General features: G+C 41.6%; 1 protein-coding gene across 4 annotated transcripts in view; it reads right to left on the bottom strand.

Annotated features, from left to right (window-relative positions):
- robo1 (roundabout, axon guidance receptor, homolog 1 (Drosophila)) overlaps positions 1-17763 on the bottom strand; it is a 328311-nt gene that overhangs the window by 152434 nt on the left and 158114 nt on the right. For all 4 annotated transcript variants that reach the window (XM_084718000.1, XM_084717997.1, XM_084717998.1 and 1 more), the window contains one exon: positions 5708-6034. In XM_084718000.1, coding sequence (XP_084574126.1) covers positions 5708-6034 — 327 coding nt within the window. The remainder of the gene's footprint in view (positions 1-5707; positions 6035-17763) is intronic.

The following is a 17763-nucleotide window of genomic DNA, read 5'->3' as shown; positions in this document are numbered from 1 at the left end:
GAGATAGTGGGAGACCAGTAACTCTTGTGTTCTGCAAAGTAAAATTGCTGATTTCAACAATGGAATTTGGTTGGTTTGAAGACAGACATATTTGGCTGACCCTATCCACAGCAGTACATTGCTTAGCTTACATGATGGTACTCATCTCTGCTTCTCCATACTGGAAGCATGCCAACCACGATCTACTGTAAGTAATACACCTTCAATACATACTTCATATGGCCTACGCCAAATAATCCAAACCGTCCCTTTAAAGCCAACAGCATGCATGAAAAACTTTTTACACTGAGTGAGGAAGAGTTCAGCTTTAACAGCCTCACACACACATACACAACCCGCTCGGCTTTATGATCGTGGAAGGGTCTGGATTCCAACATAAAACAGATTGGAGAGGAGGCCAAGGAGAGTCTGTGGTGCGGAGCCCACGCCTCAGCTGCATGTTGACTCATGAAGCAGACCCTGGCTGTGCCGTTTGCACCAATTTGCTCTGAACCTCCCTGAGACAAATAACTGCCACAGAGCTGTAACACACTCTGCCTCCAGTCCCCTGGCAGCTTGCCAGCACACTCACTGCTGCTTCTGCTGGGGTTTGCTAGCTGTCCTGATTTTTTCTCTCTCCTTCAGCTCTCACTCTCGCACTCTCTTCCGTTTCTTTTTTTTTTGTACCTCACTCACTTTTTCATTCTCTTTAACTTACAGACTCATTTTTTATTGTTTGGAACGCTTTCATATTTGCCAGACAGAAAGGGGAGGTTAAAAGGAGTCCACATGAACCCCCCAAAATAAGAGAAATGGAGGAAGAGGTGTGAGATGACCAATGATATTCAAAAACAGAGCTGCTGCACTTTACACTGCAAAAACGAAAAGTTGAGAAAAATCAAACTTTCAAGGTAACTTACTTCAATACATTTTTAATTCGACCCCAACTCAAACTCTTAAGTTTTGAAAGGTTTTGCTGGCCTCACTAGATTTTTGAGTTTTGAAACAAACTCAAACTCGTAAGTACTGAAATAACTAAATAAACTTTTGCTGACCTATAATGTTTTGCTGAGATCATTTATTTTTCCTCTTCAGACAAATGTGAATTTTATTTTGGAAACTCTCAACAATTTATATTTAAAAAATTGAAGAGTAAACTCACTGAAGTGAAAGTGAATAATGGTTAAGAATTTACCATTTCATTTGCAACCATTTACACACAAATAATGACAAATCCGGTTCACACCTCACTGTGAACAATTTTAGAAATTTTGGGAGGTTTCTAAAACTCAAATATTCAAGTTCGTCTAAAGAATAAAAAGTTAATTATCTCAAAGATTATAGGTCAGCAAAACTTCGATTTCAATTCAAAACTCAAAAATCTTGTGAAGTCAGTTTCCTTGAAATTATACGTTTTCTCAACTTTCTTTTATAATGTATTGACACACTAAGTTAATGAAAGGCAAACACCATGACAAATAAATAATTACTGTGCCACCAGGTAGGAAAATAAGCATTCATAAGGCTTGTTCCACTTCAGTAGGTATAAGAGGAGAAATAATAAGGAGTAAAGAGGACACAAAAAGGCGAGGCCAAGAATAAACTCAGATGTTAGGTGTCAAGAAAAAGGGTCTTGCTGAAGGGGACAATGTAAAGACCCTGAGTCTTTGAGAGCCAACAGATGCACTACAAGGGATTTCCTGCATGAGAGACAGGCGAGTCCTCTGATCAGTGGGAGGTAACCGCGCTGCCTTTAGACTGGCGCATGCCAGCCAACTGTCCTCCGCTCTGCAGATGACCCTGAGGCATGGCCCCAAATCTGTCAGGATGAACTCTGCCTCCTTCAACACATCCGAAGCCCCGACCTTCCCCCACTCATTGGAGCATCAGCGGAGCCAGCTGGCTGCACGCGGTGACAGAGAATTCACAGAAGCACTGAGATCAATGCAAGTCTGAGATAAACTTGGCTGAATGGAGCTATATGCAATGGACCGAATTCAAGTAAACATCCCTTCGCTTCTGTTGTTAGTGGCTGTAAAAAGTAAACCCTGCCTCTAGAGAGCGGAGTCTGTGTGTGTGGATAGAAGGCCAACAGCCAACCCTGTGCGGTCAGCACTGTGCAGCCAGCCAGGCCACTAGACAGCAGGCCCTGAGGTTATCGCCTGCTCAAGTGGAGCAGTGTGCCGTCCATTACCTCACTTTGCTATCTGCGCGTCCAGGAAAAGAGAAACAAGCTATTCATAGAGCCTCTCAGGGCCTCACGCAGAGCACCGGGTAAAGTGTATTACTGTGACATATCACAGAGTACACTGTACACTACACACACATGTTGCACTGTGCTCATGTGTTTGAAGGTACTTGCTAAATAAGAGTGAGCGCATTTTCTATTACAGTACATCTAAATGGAGCTGCAACAATTAATCGATTATTAACTGACTGTTAATTTTTGAGGGGTGGGGTTTTTATGTCTAATTTCTAGGACATGCAGAAAAGGTCTAACACACACAGTCTAACACAAGGCCGCTGCAGGAGACTCACAGCCTCAGAACATGGGGCGAACGCTCTACCAACTGAGCTACCAGGCCACCCACTGACTATTAAATTAATTGCCAACTATTTTGATTATTGATCTACTGTTTTGAGTCTGTATGAAAGCAGTGAATATTTTCTGGTTTCTTTAGTCCTATATGACAGTAAACTGAAGATATTTGGGTTGTGGACAAAACAAAATATTTGAGGACATCATCTTGGGCATTTTCTGACATGTTATGGATCAAATAAGTAATAAATTAATTGAGAAAAATTTCAATATCTAAACATGCACGTTAGGGAAATATAATTGCAATGTTTCAAATATTTTTAAGTAGTAACTCAGGACAAAGTTCATTGTGGCCCTACTGCTGGTTCTTTTATCAACTGGCAGTCGTTGAGCACAAAGGAAGTTCATTATTTGACGTCAACATCTCTAATACAAAAAAAACAATAACATAATAGGAAAAGAATCCTATCTTGAGCTTGTTTGAATACACAAGGCAAACAGGATTCACGGTAAATGCATTAGCGCAGGCTATGGGTTAAGAGTCTAAGATAGAGAGATTGCGGGCTGCACTGTACATGTGGTTAATGATAAACCAAACAAACTGGGTTAGCTCTCCTAGCCTGACAAAACAGGACTTGTTGAAACTTGGATTATGTTAACAATCGCTGGTGAGTAAGGGAAACTGTAAAAGCCAGGCTCTTAGAATAACATCTTCAAAAAGTTGTGTTTTTAGCTTTTAAAGTGAAAACGTTAGGAGGGAGAGAGCTCGGCAAAGTAAACACAATTAAAACCACGACTTCCTTTTTTGGAGTTTCATTGAAAATTAAAAGTTGTTCCCTTAACTTCGACTGAGTCTGCATAAAATACCGTGTCTAAAATGTTCAGCTCATAACAGTTAAGGTATGACAAGCATTTTTAATGACAACATGGGGTCTGAAATGCTCTAAAACTTTCTTATATGAGCTCGTGGGTCAGATTTATGGCTTGTAGTTTCTTCACTCTGGAGTTTAAATGAAGCCTTGTAAAGAGATTTCAGTGTGTCTGGGCCTTTTCTTTTTCTACTGCCTTTTTTTTTTCTTCGGCAGGGTTCCATTCCGGTTGCTCCGACAACATAATTATATGTAGTTAGGCATGAGCTGCAGAGAGGGGAGTGAGAGACACCAGCTAAGCAAGAGGGAGAGAGAGGGCTGGAGCGCAGTGGCTTGTCATTATGGGTCTGTTTGAACCTTATACAGAATAATCAGCCCAAACTTGAGGCCAAGCCAGTGCTACTCTGTACTCTGGTCCTCGAGCATCCCGCCAAGTGTCTTGTTTTTCTACTAGAAAAACCCACCTCTGAAATAAACACTATATATCATATTTTACTAGGGAAATATATTTTTAGCATTCTGAGCCATGGAAACTTGTAATATATGCCAAACGCTTGTATTTTTTAATATTCATATTTCAGAAAATTAATTTGCCTACTTTGGATAATTACATTTAAACTTCCCAGAATTGTAATTTTAATGTTGACAGACTTGGCTTGTGTTATATATTGCAGCATATATTAGCATAACGCACCAACTGGACCAGAACCACCACTCTGAACTGCATTTCTGCAGCTTATCTCCCCTCATATGACCGTTCCTAAGTCTCAGCCCTTTTTGCTCAATGCTCCAATAACAACTCAAGCAAGCTTGGAACCCAGCAGAACCTCGGTCAACTTCCTCTTTTCCTGTTACCTGTACTTAAATATGCTAATGTTACCAAATACTACCTAATTTTCATCTGTTGTTTCATGAATAGCTAGTTAGCTAACATGTTTCTCAGCATCAAAATGCTAGCTAACTAGCAACCTAATGAAATGTATGAAAATTTCATACCATGAATATAGTGACCAAAATGATCACTGTTATCAGTAATTACTGTATTGTGAAAATGTTAAAAATTATTGAAATCCTTTCACCAAATTTTATACTGAAAACCTCTCAACAATGACCAGTGTTTCCAGAGCAAAAAAGGGGGCAGGACTTAGGAAGGGTCAGGTTAAAAGCAGAGCTCATGGAATACACCATAAAAACCCAGTGTGTGATCAAGAAGCCTGTAAATGTCCCCAATTTGATGCATCTTATTTTACATTTCACTTAACTGACACTGAAGATGGAAAATACTGAAAACAGTCAAGCACAGTAAAGCAGTCTGTGGCATCTGTACACTCCAGAGATCCCACTAATACTGCTTAAATCCTAAAATACACAAGCCGTCCTACTCTATCTGACCGACACCTCATACCAAAGACCATTACCCTCAAAAAGCCAGAGTCCATGCCGAGCCCCACAACCCCCCACACTCCACATCCACTCACACACGTACACATTCAAACACACACAATTCTTTCTTTCCCCATCTTGATTAGATTACAGTGAGCGGGTTGGTGACAGCCTCTGGGCATGCTGGAAGAGCGGTTGATATCTGAGCTCTCCTCCTCAGCCTTCACTCTCAGCCAGTCAAGAGAGCGAAGAGATAATATATCTGAAGAGCTGACCTCACCAACGAAAGCAGCCTTTAAATAATCATGGGAACAAATTTGTCAACACAGGTCACCACTCACAAAAAGACTAAATGGTTTAGAAAGATCATTGTCTCTTCTTACATTGCTTGCCCGGTGACAGCCAGATGTTCTTGCTAATATATATACCTGGAGATGCTTAAATCCACTTTACATCAAAGCTTGACTGTTGTTGCATGCATGCAGCAGAGAGTAGAAGGAATCCCTGATACTTCAATGAAATGAAATGAGTGGGAAAGCTCTTCATTAAAAGATGACTAAACACAGATGCAATGATTGCATTCCTTTCGATATAAAACCTCATATCTATCTCTCTGACAAAAAGCAGAAGCAGGGCCAAACAGAAAGGGCTTTGTTCCCATTGTAGCTCCTGACCACCTACCAAGGGCCCTTTAGAGAGGCACTCACCCTGGAATGATCAGGCCACTTCTCCCCCAAGGCTCTGCAGGCCTACGGAGACCGCTGGGCCAAACACATCCTGCCCATCTCCTAAGAGATTATCCAACTCAATGAACACATTGAGCACAGAAACACTGGAGGAAACTGGAGCCTGCTATTCAGCTGCATCTAAACCCAGACTCTTACATTCACACCCACACTAGAGGCGAAGAGGAAATAGGAAGACATGCTGCACTTACTGGCTACTTCCAGTGAGGCGTTGTGGCTCACTGCTTCTCCCAGGTAGTTGCGGGCAACACAGACATAGGAACCTTCGTCCGGCTTGCTGCGTCGTCCATGGACGATGCGTAGAAAGAAGAGGGAGCCACTGGGGAGCAGCATGCGCTGCGACCGGGGATTATCCCTGTCTGTTTCCACCCGCTCTCCATCCTTGTACCACTCCACTGTGGGGGTCGGCCGCCCCTCTGCCTTACAGTTGAGAGTGGCGGGCTCCCCTTTGGAAACAATCAGGTCAGATGGGTGCTCCACAATCCGGGGTGGGGTGTCCTCTTGGCGCAGACGGGATCCTAAAAAGAAATGACAAGAAATTAGAGATGTTCTGATATCATTTCTTCCCAACACTGATTCTGATACCAGAAAAATCTGGAGTATGACACATACTGTAGCTGGGAAGTAGCAGGTTCCTGTTTCGGGGCTAATAAGTTATATATCGGATATCGGGTCGGTGCATAGTGTCAGGTACTCACTGATACCAGATTCAGCATTTTAGGCTGTGTCTGCAGCATTTTGATACTAGTATCGGTACTGGAAGAAAGTTTACATCTGCAAAGATCTGGCCCTTTAAATTGATTCTGAAGTCCTTATTTTTTTACTGTTAGACTGTTATTTTAAAATATGACAGTTATGGCCTACAGGCCCGTTGTCATGGACTTTGTCTGAATAGAACAGTTTTAAAGGTGATTACACCTTACTCTGAATATATGTTATTACCAGACAACAGTAGCATCTTTGAAATGCCACTTTCACATACAGGGTTAGTATTCCTTTCAATTCTTTAGAGTTACACCTATATTTATGCTCATGTTCTGATTACTGATTGTAAGGTAAGAATGTCAACCTATCCTGCCCTTTTCTGGTTTTTGATCAGCTCAGAGACACAATATTTAACTTGTGAGGTACTATATAGACTCAGAATATTGATGCCCCACAAGAATGCATCTTAACTCCATAAAATATACTAATATATATATATCATATTTACATACAGACAATAACATGTGAAAGCTGTGAAACATATGCTTTAAAGATAAGAGGGACAGCTGATGCAGGCAGTAAAGACCAAATAAAGTACCAATCAGTGAACAAAGTCTCCCTTTAATTACAGTAACAGCTTCTTTAGTAAAGCTTAGCACTGCTGCACTTTTGTGTGTCTGTCATTTCTCTGATCAAAGAGCAAAACAGAAGAGGCAGAAGGCAACAGTAAACAAGAATATGACACACCTTTAAGGTACAAGGAAATTAAGAGATAAAAGATAAGACATAGATTCACTGCATAGCCTAGAAACAATGAAGGATCAGGAGTAAAAAGAGGACAGAGCAGCCAATGGCAGTGCCAACAGCAGTGCCAGGGGGGTTAACACCCCGGTGCTATCTCAGGCCATTACTGTTGCTCTCTCCGACCAGTCAGCTGTAGCTATCAAACCTGCTTTACATGCAAATTAGCTTCCTGTTGTTAATTCCTGAAGGGTGGGACTTGAATGCATTGAATGCATTGTGTAGCTCCACACAATAGTTTGGGTATGCATACGTGTGTGTGAGGGTGAGAGAGAATTTTCAACTACTCGCCATATCTCGCAGCATAAGGCCTTTGGATCCCATTCAGCTCCAATTAAAGAGAGTCAGGTCTAATTGGAGGCACAGGCCTGCAATTAATTTACCCAGCATCCCGTGAACTTGCCACACTGCCTTGTTTCTGTGCCCTCAGCCCATCCCCCCATTACCCTAGAAAATCTGGTGCTGAGAAGGCATCTTCTTGTGGCCGCCATATCTTTTAGGTAAAGTCAGCATAATCAGTGACAGCTCAGTGGAAAGATTAATCACTTCAATGCAAATGTGGAGTGTGGTCAATGCAATATAATTAATCCAGTACCCCAATGAAGGACATCATGATCATGAGTCTACCCAAGTCATTCTTAAACGTTTATGACAGGGCAGACTTTTTGACTTTTCCCATCAAAGGGTCGACTCTGGGCATGCTTCTTCTACTCCTGTTGTTCTTACATGAATTTTATGCGAACGCTGGGTTTTCCCTTGAGACTTAATGTAGGCTCCAGTTCTGGACAGTTTAATGTTTCATGTTATATGCTGCACGTGTGTTTTCTAAAACTCATGGTCACAAACTGCAGTGGTTGAGTATTCCTACAATAAAAGTGGAAAAAGGGATCATAACAGCTAGTGAGCTACTCTTAGTAAGGGACAATACCAGCAATGCTAGTGAAATATAGATCATGTCTCCTTGTCATGAGAATGTACAATACAAGCCCTCCACAAGTGGATAATGCCAAAGACAATTTATGATTTTCTTTACTTCACCAAGGGGTGAAGGACAGTAAAAGAAGAGATCTGTGGCCTCAGACTATCCATAAAAAGGAAGAAAATGGTTAACTGTGGGAAACACATCATCACAGGTAAGTTTATGATGTTACTGAGTAAATGATGTGTGCAGACTGTCACTGCGGATGGAAAGAAATCTGAAAAGAGTCTTACTGATGGTGTAACTTAAGTTTTCACTGTGAAAAAATGTGAGTCTACTATAAAGCACCTCCTTTTAGAATGAAGTTCGGTGAAACAGTTTGTCCCATGCCAGTGTCAGAGGGTATTTTTACTTAAATAATTCAAATTAATTGAGCTAACCTATCTCCTTATAATGAATCTTGCAAAGAGTATAAAGGAACGTGCGCAGTTGAGCTGAAACCAACTAGTTTTCTACTTCTCTCGACATACAATCACACAATAAGTTCAGAAAATAAAGCTGTAAAAATAGAAACAGCAGTTTCCTGAATAATGGCTAAAAAGCAATACAGTATTTTTATTTTACGCCATTAAATTGGCAAAGACCTTGGAATTTGTGTATACCACCGGTCAAATTAGAGGGGCTGCTTTCACCCAAAAAGGGCAGGGACTTGATGCATGGAGAAAGTACCTGGATGGGCTGCTCTCATCTATAGTTGAAAATAGTAAATGAGATCTTGAGATGAGATGGTGGAATATGACAGACTCAGTGTAATGGATTTCACGCCAGAGACTACTGTATTCAAAATTTGCCAGTACACTAACAACCACTCTATTTGGAGCAATTAGAGTTTCGCCAGTCAGTTCATGATGAATTATTTAGTGGCAGCGCGACAGATGAGACAAAGTCTCACACAGAAATCCCTGTAATTCTGAAGCTGTTTTGGTCCTGTACTGTATGTCGTTCTATTGATAGTCTGTGTGCATGAAAAACATATTTGTAGAGATTAAAGCATTTCTGAGAGACAGACAGAAACAGATGGAGAATCAGAGAGGGTGGCATACAAAGCCTTTAGCAAGACTGAATTAGTCTACTATGTGACGCTGAATACATTTTATAAAAAATACATATCTGGCTTCCTGGCTATTGGAGGGGCCTGAAACACTTCTGGGCTAATTAACCCCCATTTGTAACCTGCTCCCATCATAAGCTTTTGAACCTACGGACCATTTGCTAACGAGGACCAACCCTTTGGTCTGAGCTAGCACTCTTCACTATGCTAGCATCCACAGGCCCATTACCACTACAGCAACTGCACCACCACCACCACCACCACCGCCCTGCACCAGACAAGGCAGGCTAATATGTATTATTAAAGAGGACTTTGAAGAGCTCCGCTGCTATCTCCTCTGCCTGTTCCCTTCCTGATTTAGATAGCTCCTCTCTAATTTGAAATGGTCTGAAGTTTGGGGTTTTATGGGGGAACCATTAACTATTTAGATGTGGCCCACTGTGAGCAGAGCTTTGCAGCCGGCACTGCTGTGTTTGATCAGTGGCTGTTTACTGTGGATGATTACACCAGATCTGCATGATTAAGATGCAGACTGACTGAGAAGACAATATACAGTATGCTACAGTGTCCTGTTACAGAGAAGCTGAAAAGAATAAGACAGTAAATAAAGATTCAGCGGCTCATATTGAACTCTAATAAGTGTGTGATTCCTGGGAGGGTGTGTGTGTTTGTGTGTGTGTGTGTTTTGAGCAGTGAGTGGGTGCGAACATGGATCAGTTACACAGTGCTATTATGCTTTCCTTGTCCCTGATTGAATTCATCGTGTGCATGTGCGTGTTGATCTCCACAGACACTTTGAGTGACCCCAGTTACTTCAGCTCCATTACCCCTCGCCAGGGGAAAAAGACATAAGCAGCATAAAGGATTATTCTGTCATGGCACAAACGCTCCCATGCTCCTCTCTACAGGTGCATGTTTTTAGAGGACAGGCCAACAAGCTCACCTCTAGAGATGGGACAGAACTGATCCTGTATTGGTAGTGGGCACAAATACTGACATAAGACATTCATCAGTTATTGGACTCTCAACACCAGTCCACATTCTGATCTAAATTCCACAACACCATGTGTTTTATATTCATTAACACTGGACCAAGTGGTGAAAATTGAGAGCTGAGTAGCACATTTCAAATGAGTGTTCTACAACACAGCTGGAGTGAAGAAATGTACTACAACTCATTCATGATGGAACAATAAAATAGCACCATGCTCTGAACAAACACATTACAAACACATGACAGACATTAAAACACTAACAAACACTAATATTTTCATTTTGGAAAATGAAATTGAAAAAAACTTGCATCTCAGCAATACATCATGGGAAATTATGCAAATTAGCAGCACATATGAATGTCCACGATTCACAGATGCCATTACACACGTTTCATTACACAAACTACACAAGCTTTCAAGACTAAGGTTCAATTTCAGTCTCATGTAATCTGACTACTACTACTAGGGCTGGGACGATACATTTATCTCCCGATTTCATACTATAACAGTACTTGGGTGTCAGTTTGATATGTATTATGATTGACAAGTACAGTGATTCAAAAAAGTTTAATCATACACTTCTAAAGATTGTATACTATGAATATTTCTGAGAACAATGCTCATCATATGCCAGTCAGTTTCTGAGTTTCATTTCAGCAGCATCATTGCTATACTGCAGATGAAAGTAGTCAAATAAATATTTTTTGAAGGTAAGTGCTAAATTTAGCTGTTTTTGTTCATCAAGCTAGTGCCATAAAAAAACAACATGAATTTGAATGGATGAGTTTTGACCATTTGAGGTTGCTGTAGCTGGCCAGTATAGAGTGTTATGTCAGCAGCTATTAGTTGCACATACAGCACACATTTTGAAATGGATTGGTTAAAATAATAGTGCCACAGTCACAATGCTAATTTCTGTTAGCACATCCGTGGAAATTTCTATTATGTGTTAGAATCGAGCAAACGGAATAAGAGCTAGTTTTTTATGCATGTACATTTTTTAAAAATCAATTCTGTATTCAAAAAAATTGAGTGAGGACTAAAAAAAAATAATCACAATACTTAAGAGAATTTATTTTTTTCTCCTACCCCAACTACTACAAATAATAAAATAAAAAAATAAACATCAAGAAAAAAAAATAGTGCTGGCATCAGTATATCAGTATCTGCAGATATTCAAATTCAGATATCCAAACGGACCTCTGTACATCTCTACTAACTTCACTCCTTCCCTCTACAGCAGGCACCAAAGACCAAATCTGAGACAAAAACAAGAGAGGAGCAGAGTGTACGTTTCACTACTGAACCAAGCCGCTCAACGCCTCTCTCTGACTTCGCTTTGAATCGTCCAACCCTCTCTTTATTTCAAAGCACTGCCCTTCCTTCTCCTCTGCTGCTTTCAACCGCCCTCTCTCCTGTTTTCTATCCCCCTCTTCCCCCCTTCTTCGCTTCCAGACAGAAAATGTGAGATGAGCTAATGCAATACACTGCCTCACCAAAGGGAAGCTGGGACTTCTACTGCGAGGATCTGATCGATCGGAGCCTGAGGCAAGATTCTCCTTCTCCCTTAACCCTCTCACTCGCTGGAGCAGTTCTGCGCTTCTTTTTTCTCGTTTGCTCACACATACACACACACACAAAGTTTAACTCTGCTTGAGGGAGCCTTTGCTTGCTGTGGAGGTAATTAAAAAAACCTACAATTCTCTGTGACTTTTCTCTCATTGCTGAAAGCAATCTCAGTAATGAACAACAAACCGCGAGAGCCCAACAGCAACAACAAGTGCACTGATTTGAACAGCTTCAGACCCATCCATACAGCCACCACAAGGGTCCAGACCCAGACGCTGACCCACACGCACACAGAGCCTGTATGCATCCCAGGATTCATAAAGACCTCCAGGGTATTTGCCCACTGTGATATCCAGGCTTTTCCCTGCTCCAATCATTAATAGACTGCATGATCAGGAGATTTGTGATGGTTCTCAAGAATCCAAGGTCATCCAGCTGTCCATTAAATCACTAGGCATACATTGTATATTAACATTTTGGCTACCAGCTTTGTATTGATTCATCTGTGTCTTGGGGCTAAACTGATTTTCATCCTGCAACACGAGTTGTACTGTGAACCTATATTCCACGAGATAAGCCTTCTTCCTCAATCTGATAGAGAATTAATTTGCATTAGAGATAGGCTGCTATCTATCATGCAAATATATCGGAACATATGTGACCTACTGAGCAGGGCACTCACACTTCTCTTGGACTTCACTGGAAATCTGTCAGATTTGTGAATGTTGAGAGAACCTCATGTCTAAATATTGGGTGACATTCAGGGTTTTTGTGTGAATTGGAATGGCCAGGATAGTTTATAATTATCAGTTATTAATCGCATTTTAAGAAGATTTTACAAACAGCAAACTTGAACACACAAAGTGTTTCTCAGAGCAGCCACAGGAATGCCACAGGCAAAAACACTGAACCAATACATGAGAACCGCAAGGAGAGGAAGAGGGAGTGAGACATGGACGTGGGCGAAAAGTTGTATAACCCATGACCATGTTAGCGTAGTTTATAAAAATGCAGGGATTTTAAACAGCAGAGAAAAGTATATAACCTGAATCTCATCCATTCAACCACCTGCTAATACGAGACCTGAGCTGTGAGTTGTTTGTCACTGTTGACAAAGACACTAGTCTGCAGAGTAGTTAATTCACTTCATTGAGAATTATACAGAGTTACAGTACTCGATTGGTGTTGTTGTCACTTTACGGGTACTAGTACTGGTATTGGTTTTCTAACTTTTTAAATAATACTCAACCCTATCTACTGTATATCCCAGTATGAAAGGGGAAAACATTATATAAGTTTAAACTTTACTTTATTAACTTATGGATTTCATAATGCTCAGTTTTATGTGGTGATAGGGCTCCCTCAGCAGCCATACTTCCTATTGACACCATTACTAAGACAAGAGCTGCACTATTAATTGTGTATGATTACCTAATATCTCTCAATTTCACTAATGGAAGAATTTCACTGACAGCATTTACTGTAAATGGCCAAGACATCAACTACAAGAAAATGCAATAAAATCTTGTTTGTGGTGCTACAAAGCTTTCGTGTCTGCGAGGAGACAATCGATCCAACTACTCTAAAGCACAGAAGATGGCCCTGGAACTGCGGCCTCAACTCTGAGCAGCCTCAGGACAAGAATGAGCCAGACAGGGTCAGTTCTATCAGAGGCAGGGTCAGTCCTCAAACACAGCATGGTTGCCCTTTGCAATTAAAGGCTCATGTACCCCCACAGGCAACATCATATGTCCTGCATTTTTATTACTAATCACTCTCTGCATAAACATGGAGAGAAGAAGAAAAGCAGGCCAAAAACAAACGTTCTACTTTAAGTATTAAGTTCAAATCCAGTCAATCCAACTCAACTGAACAGATGAGGCACACGGGATGGCAAATAAACACAATCAGACCACAGTTATTTTTACGCTGTATTCAAATGTTTGTTTGCTCAGTACATTTAAGACTTCAAATAAAGTGATCACAAGGAGAGGATGACTTAATGAGCTGCATTTACTGCATACAAATAAGTGGTGTAACCTATGACCTTTGCAAAACATTAGCATATAATGAACACAGAATGCATGATTCATTGCTGCACTTTAGCTTACTTAAGTCCAGTGATTTCCCCAACTTAAAACTTAAACAATCCTATAATGCAAGTTAGGAGGAGCAGGAGTTCTTTTGCAACTTTCCCCTCCGCTTCTCCCTCTCCTATGCATCTATCTCATATAATACATGTGCAAAGTGTTCTTTTGCTCTAACTTAAAAAGTAAAAGTGCCTGTGTCTCTCATGGCTCTTTTCCACTCCTATCTTAGCTGAGTGTCAGAGGGAGGATAAGAAGCCAGGCACCTGCCCTCTACACCAGAGAATTCACAGGGGAGAGGGACACTGAGACAATTTGGGTCTGTTGTTGTCAGTGCAGTCTCCTGACGTGGGGTGACAGTATAATGTATCCACTTCCTTGAAAGATAAAACACCTTCACAATGCCGTGTCATTCAGTTCAATCCTCACCATAGATCAAAGGATCTATAGCGAGGATTGCACTGCATGTGATTATATGAGCACTATTGTGGCAAAGTTTAATTTCCCCCCATAAAGATGCTCAAGGTCGCCGAATCTCATAAACACAGATACTAAAATTGAGAGGTGTTGCAGGAGCCATATCATCACACTCCACATCAGATGTCCAGCTGAGCAAAGAAAGAGATATGGAATATGGGTGGGTGATAAGGGAGACCGAGCACAGTAGGGCACTCCCTATCTACAGTGCCATTAATCTGTGATTAGGGGACTTAAGAGGGATTTATGGCAGAGATAAGAGCAGAGGGCGTGTCCCTCGGGTTAGCCAGGCAGAGACTGGAGCCACGCCTGCTTAGGACGGTGCCGGGCCAATAAATGACTGAAATCACAAGAAAAGGCAGCCTTTTCTGTTGAATTAGAGAAGATAACGGAGGGAGAGGGCAGAGATAAGAGGGGGAGATGGAAACAGAGAGAAAAGGCAGGGTACGGTGCTCCCACTGATCAGATGACATTAACAGGAAAGTGAAACTGAATCTTGCACCGTTTCCACATCAGGATCCCACCCTGGAATGCAGCGCATGAATGACTTTGCCAGTTGCATCAGATCAGACCTGTTTTTAATGTTACACAAGGCTATCGCTTACACTCCTAAGAGGCAGGATTAGAGCCCTGCGTGGGGGTGTGTATGGGGACCCAGAGGTGAGGAGGTGGAGGGGATGATGGATATCTTTATGGCCTCTTTCTTTCCTCATCTCTTTGTCTCCGTTTACCAAACAGAAAGGGGTACGGTTACTGCGCTGATACTACAGCAGCACTTGAGAGCAGATATCCATTTCCAAAAAAATAGCACCACCATCCACTTTTGTGCTTTTTTAATCAAAGCAGACCTGAAACACACTACCTGAGAGTTTATACACAACACTGCAACTCAACACTGGTCTGTTTGATTGTTTATCTGTATTTGCTATTATAGAAAGTCTACACGCTCACAGATGATTACAATGTTCCTATTGATATTTGAGCGTAATATGGCTTCTGCAGACTGCAATGCAAACATGACACAAAGCTCCTTTGTTATGTCATTATTAGGCCAAGACATTGTACAAGGTTAAGGAAGTAATTGGGGAAAAAAACACAGACTGCAGTAACTCAAACAGGAACGTCTGGTACACAGGAAAGGTACCATTCATTAACAGTAAGGTCAATGACTTTTAAACCACAACACTTGTCTCAGTTTTCAGCACTTTTGTAAATGGGGACTAATAAACTATTAAGGGCATAGTCCTGATAATTTTAAGTGGGGTTGTATGAGGTACTTGTCCATAGTCAGTGTATTACCTACTGGGGATGCTGACAGACACGTCTCCAGTTTGGAGAGGCAGCAGTAATACCAGCACAGAAGCCATGTGGACAACAGTGGACAGGGTCAGCAGCAAAATGTATTTTAGTCACGTAAAAAACATCAGTTTAAGTGTACACTATCTTTAGAATATTTTCACCACTTTACGTTGCTAGCAGACAGCCTTTTCTGATGGGAAACTCTGTTATATAAGCCAATTATCACTCTCTCTAAACAGACCAGGCCCTAATGACAAAATCAATCATTTTATCTCACAGAACATAGGTGTTGCTGGTTTACTGCTGTCTCGATCTGTCACTTTATTTTTGTTATTGTGTGACATTGGTGAATCCAACCTTTTTAAAGCAGTAGACCAGCAACACCCCAGTTCTGTGAAGTAAAATTTATGATTTTGCAAATGAAATCTGGTTGGTTTAGAGAGTTATATAATAGCAGTTTCCTTTTGGAACACGGTGTCAGATGCCAAGGTAAAATATTCTAAATATAGCATATACTTAAGCTAAGCTTCTTTAAGGGGGCTATAATATGTTTTGTCACTGATCCTGTCCATAGCAGTGCATTGCTTCCTAAAATGGTACTCCTCATTGATTCTCCTAACTGAGGACCTGCTACTACTGTAGGTAACATACAGACTATCATTAAGTACCTCAATCAACTCCACTTCAGATGATACAAACTGTCTGTGATCATCCTGATACTCGTTTGTCATATACAATAAATGGGGTGATGAATCTGCTGACGAGACCATAAACAACAAGCACTCTCTCTTTTGCTCATGGCCACAGGTTACCAACATGAGCTCTGGGGCTCTGGTGTAATCATGGTTGCTCATCGGGATGGGATCCAACAAAGGCTTCCCTTGGCCTGGAGCATCAGCTCCAGCTCCTAACTGTGTCAGCTGGGAAACACATCCCTGGCTCTCCCCTGGCAATGCAGACCAGGCCGGCAGTGAGACAGCCCCAGTAGAGCTCTCCTTTGGGAGGCTGGGGTCCATCCTGCTCTGGGGCCCCCATCTGGAGGTATGACAATAGGAGTAGTATTTCCACTACTTCTCCAGGCTTTTCCCAAACAGGCCTGACACATTTCGGAAACACCAGGCATGATTGCAAAGTATGATAAAGGAGTGTTGATGCTCACGAAACACCTCTTAAATCACCGACAACCAAGGAAAAGTTTCCTTGACTACAATAAGGAAATATTTGTTTTGTCTGTCTTTAGAAACTCTTTATTTTTTATCTAAGGCCATGGATACAAGTTATGAATGGAAACTCCGTGGATGGTGATGGATGGTTTATTCATTAATAATACAATTTAAATGTCCATAGTACTTTCACATAAACTGTCAGCATCATAACAGCAGGCATTAACTGTGAAAAGACATGCATGACATGGGGAAAACATACTGTAATGAATTTTCAACAAGAACCCAGGGGACACAATTGTGGATGAGTTGTAGCTCCTCCTGATGCCAAGCTGCTCCAGTGAGCGTCATTAGACACAAATAAAAGCTGTCAAACTCTGCAGAAGGCCATGACGGCAGAATTCCTTCCTGCAGGATAAACGCCGTTCCTATGCTTTATTATATCCATGCACTGAGACAAGGAGGAAATCTGTAGTGGAAAAGACGGGAATGCTTGTTAGGAAGCTGCCTGTCAAACTGGCTCTGGAGACCGTGCAGGCAGATGGGCTGAACTGAGCAGGAGTCAGCCAGTCTTCATGTGTGCATGTCAGTCTGTGGAGTATCTATCAATCTGTTCACAATGTGCATGTCTGTGTGTGACTTTGAGCAGACTCACAGGCTCCTCAAATCGACCCTGCATATTCACAGCGATGACCTGAGAAGAAAACATGGCCCGCGCTTCTCATGAAAGAACTCCAGCGCTGGTGTCAAAGATGTCATTCCTCCAGCAAAGCAGAGATCCCAGGAAAAGCAATTAATATGTACCAGGCTTAGACCCTGTATTATGAAGCCTCTATATGCAGCAGAGTCAGGTTTTGGAGCATTGGGGGGATTATGGAAAAACGAAGCACAAGGGAGTGCGAGTGGGCAATTACTTCTTGTTTTTGTTTTCCAGCATTGCCTGTTTTTAATGAGGTTTGACCAGTGTGTTCTCAGTGATACATCAAAGCAGCCTGCAACAGCAGGATAGGAGAAGCAGGGGTAATTGAATATGCTGGTACATTTATTTCCCACCAGGGGACAGAGGGTGTCTCACTGCTGACTTCTTCTTCCAGGAGCTGCTAGACTTGATATCCTCGAGA

The sequence above is a fragment of the Lutjanus erythropterus genome, chromosome 4 (assembly GCF_056507025.1).
Source record: "Lutjanus erythropterus isolate fLutEry1 chromosome 4, fLutEry1.hap2, whole genome shotgun sequence".
Classification (NCBI taxonomy): Eukaryota; Metazoa; Chordata; class Actinopteri; order Lutjaniformes; family Lutjanidae; genus Lutjanus; species Lutjanus erythropterus.
This window is presented reverse-complemented; position numbering and strand designations above follow the sequence as displayed.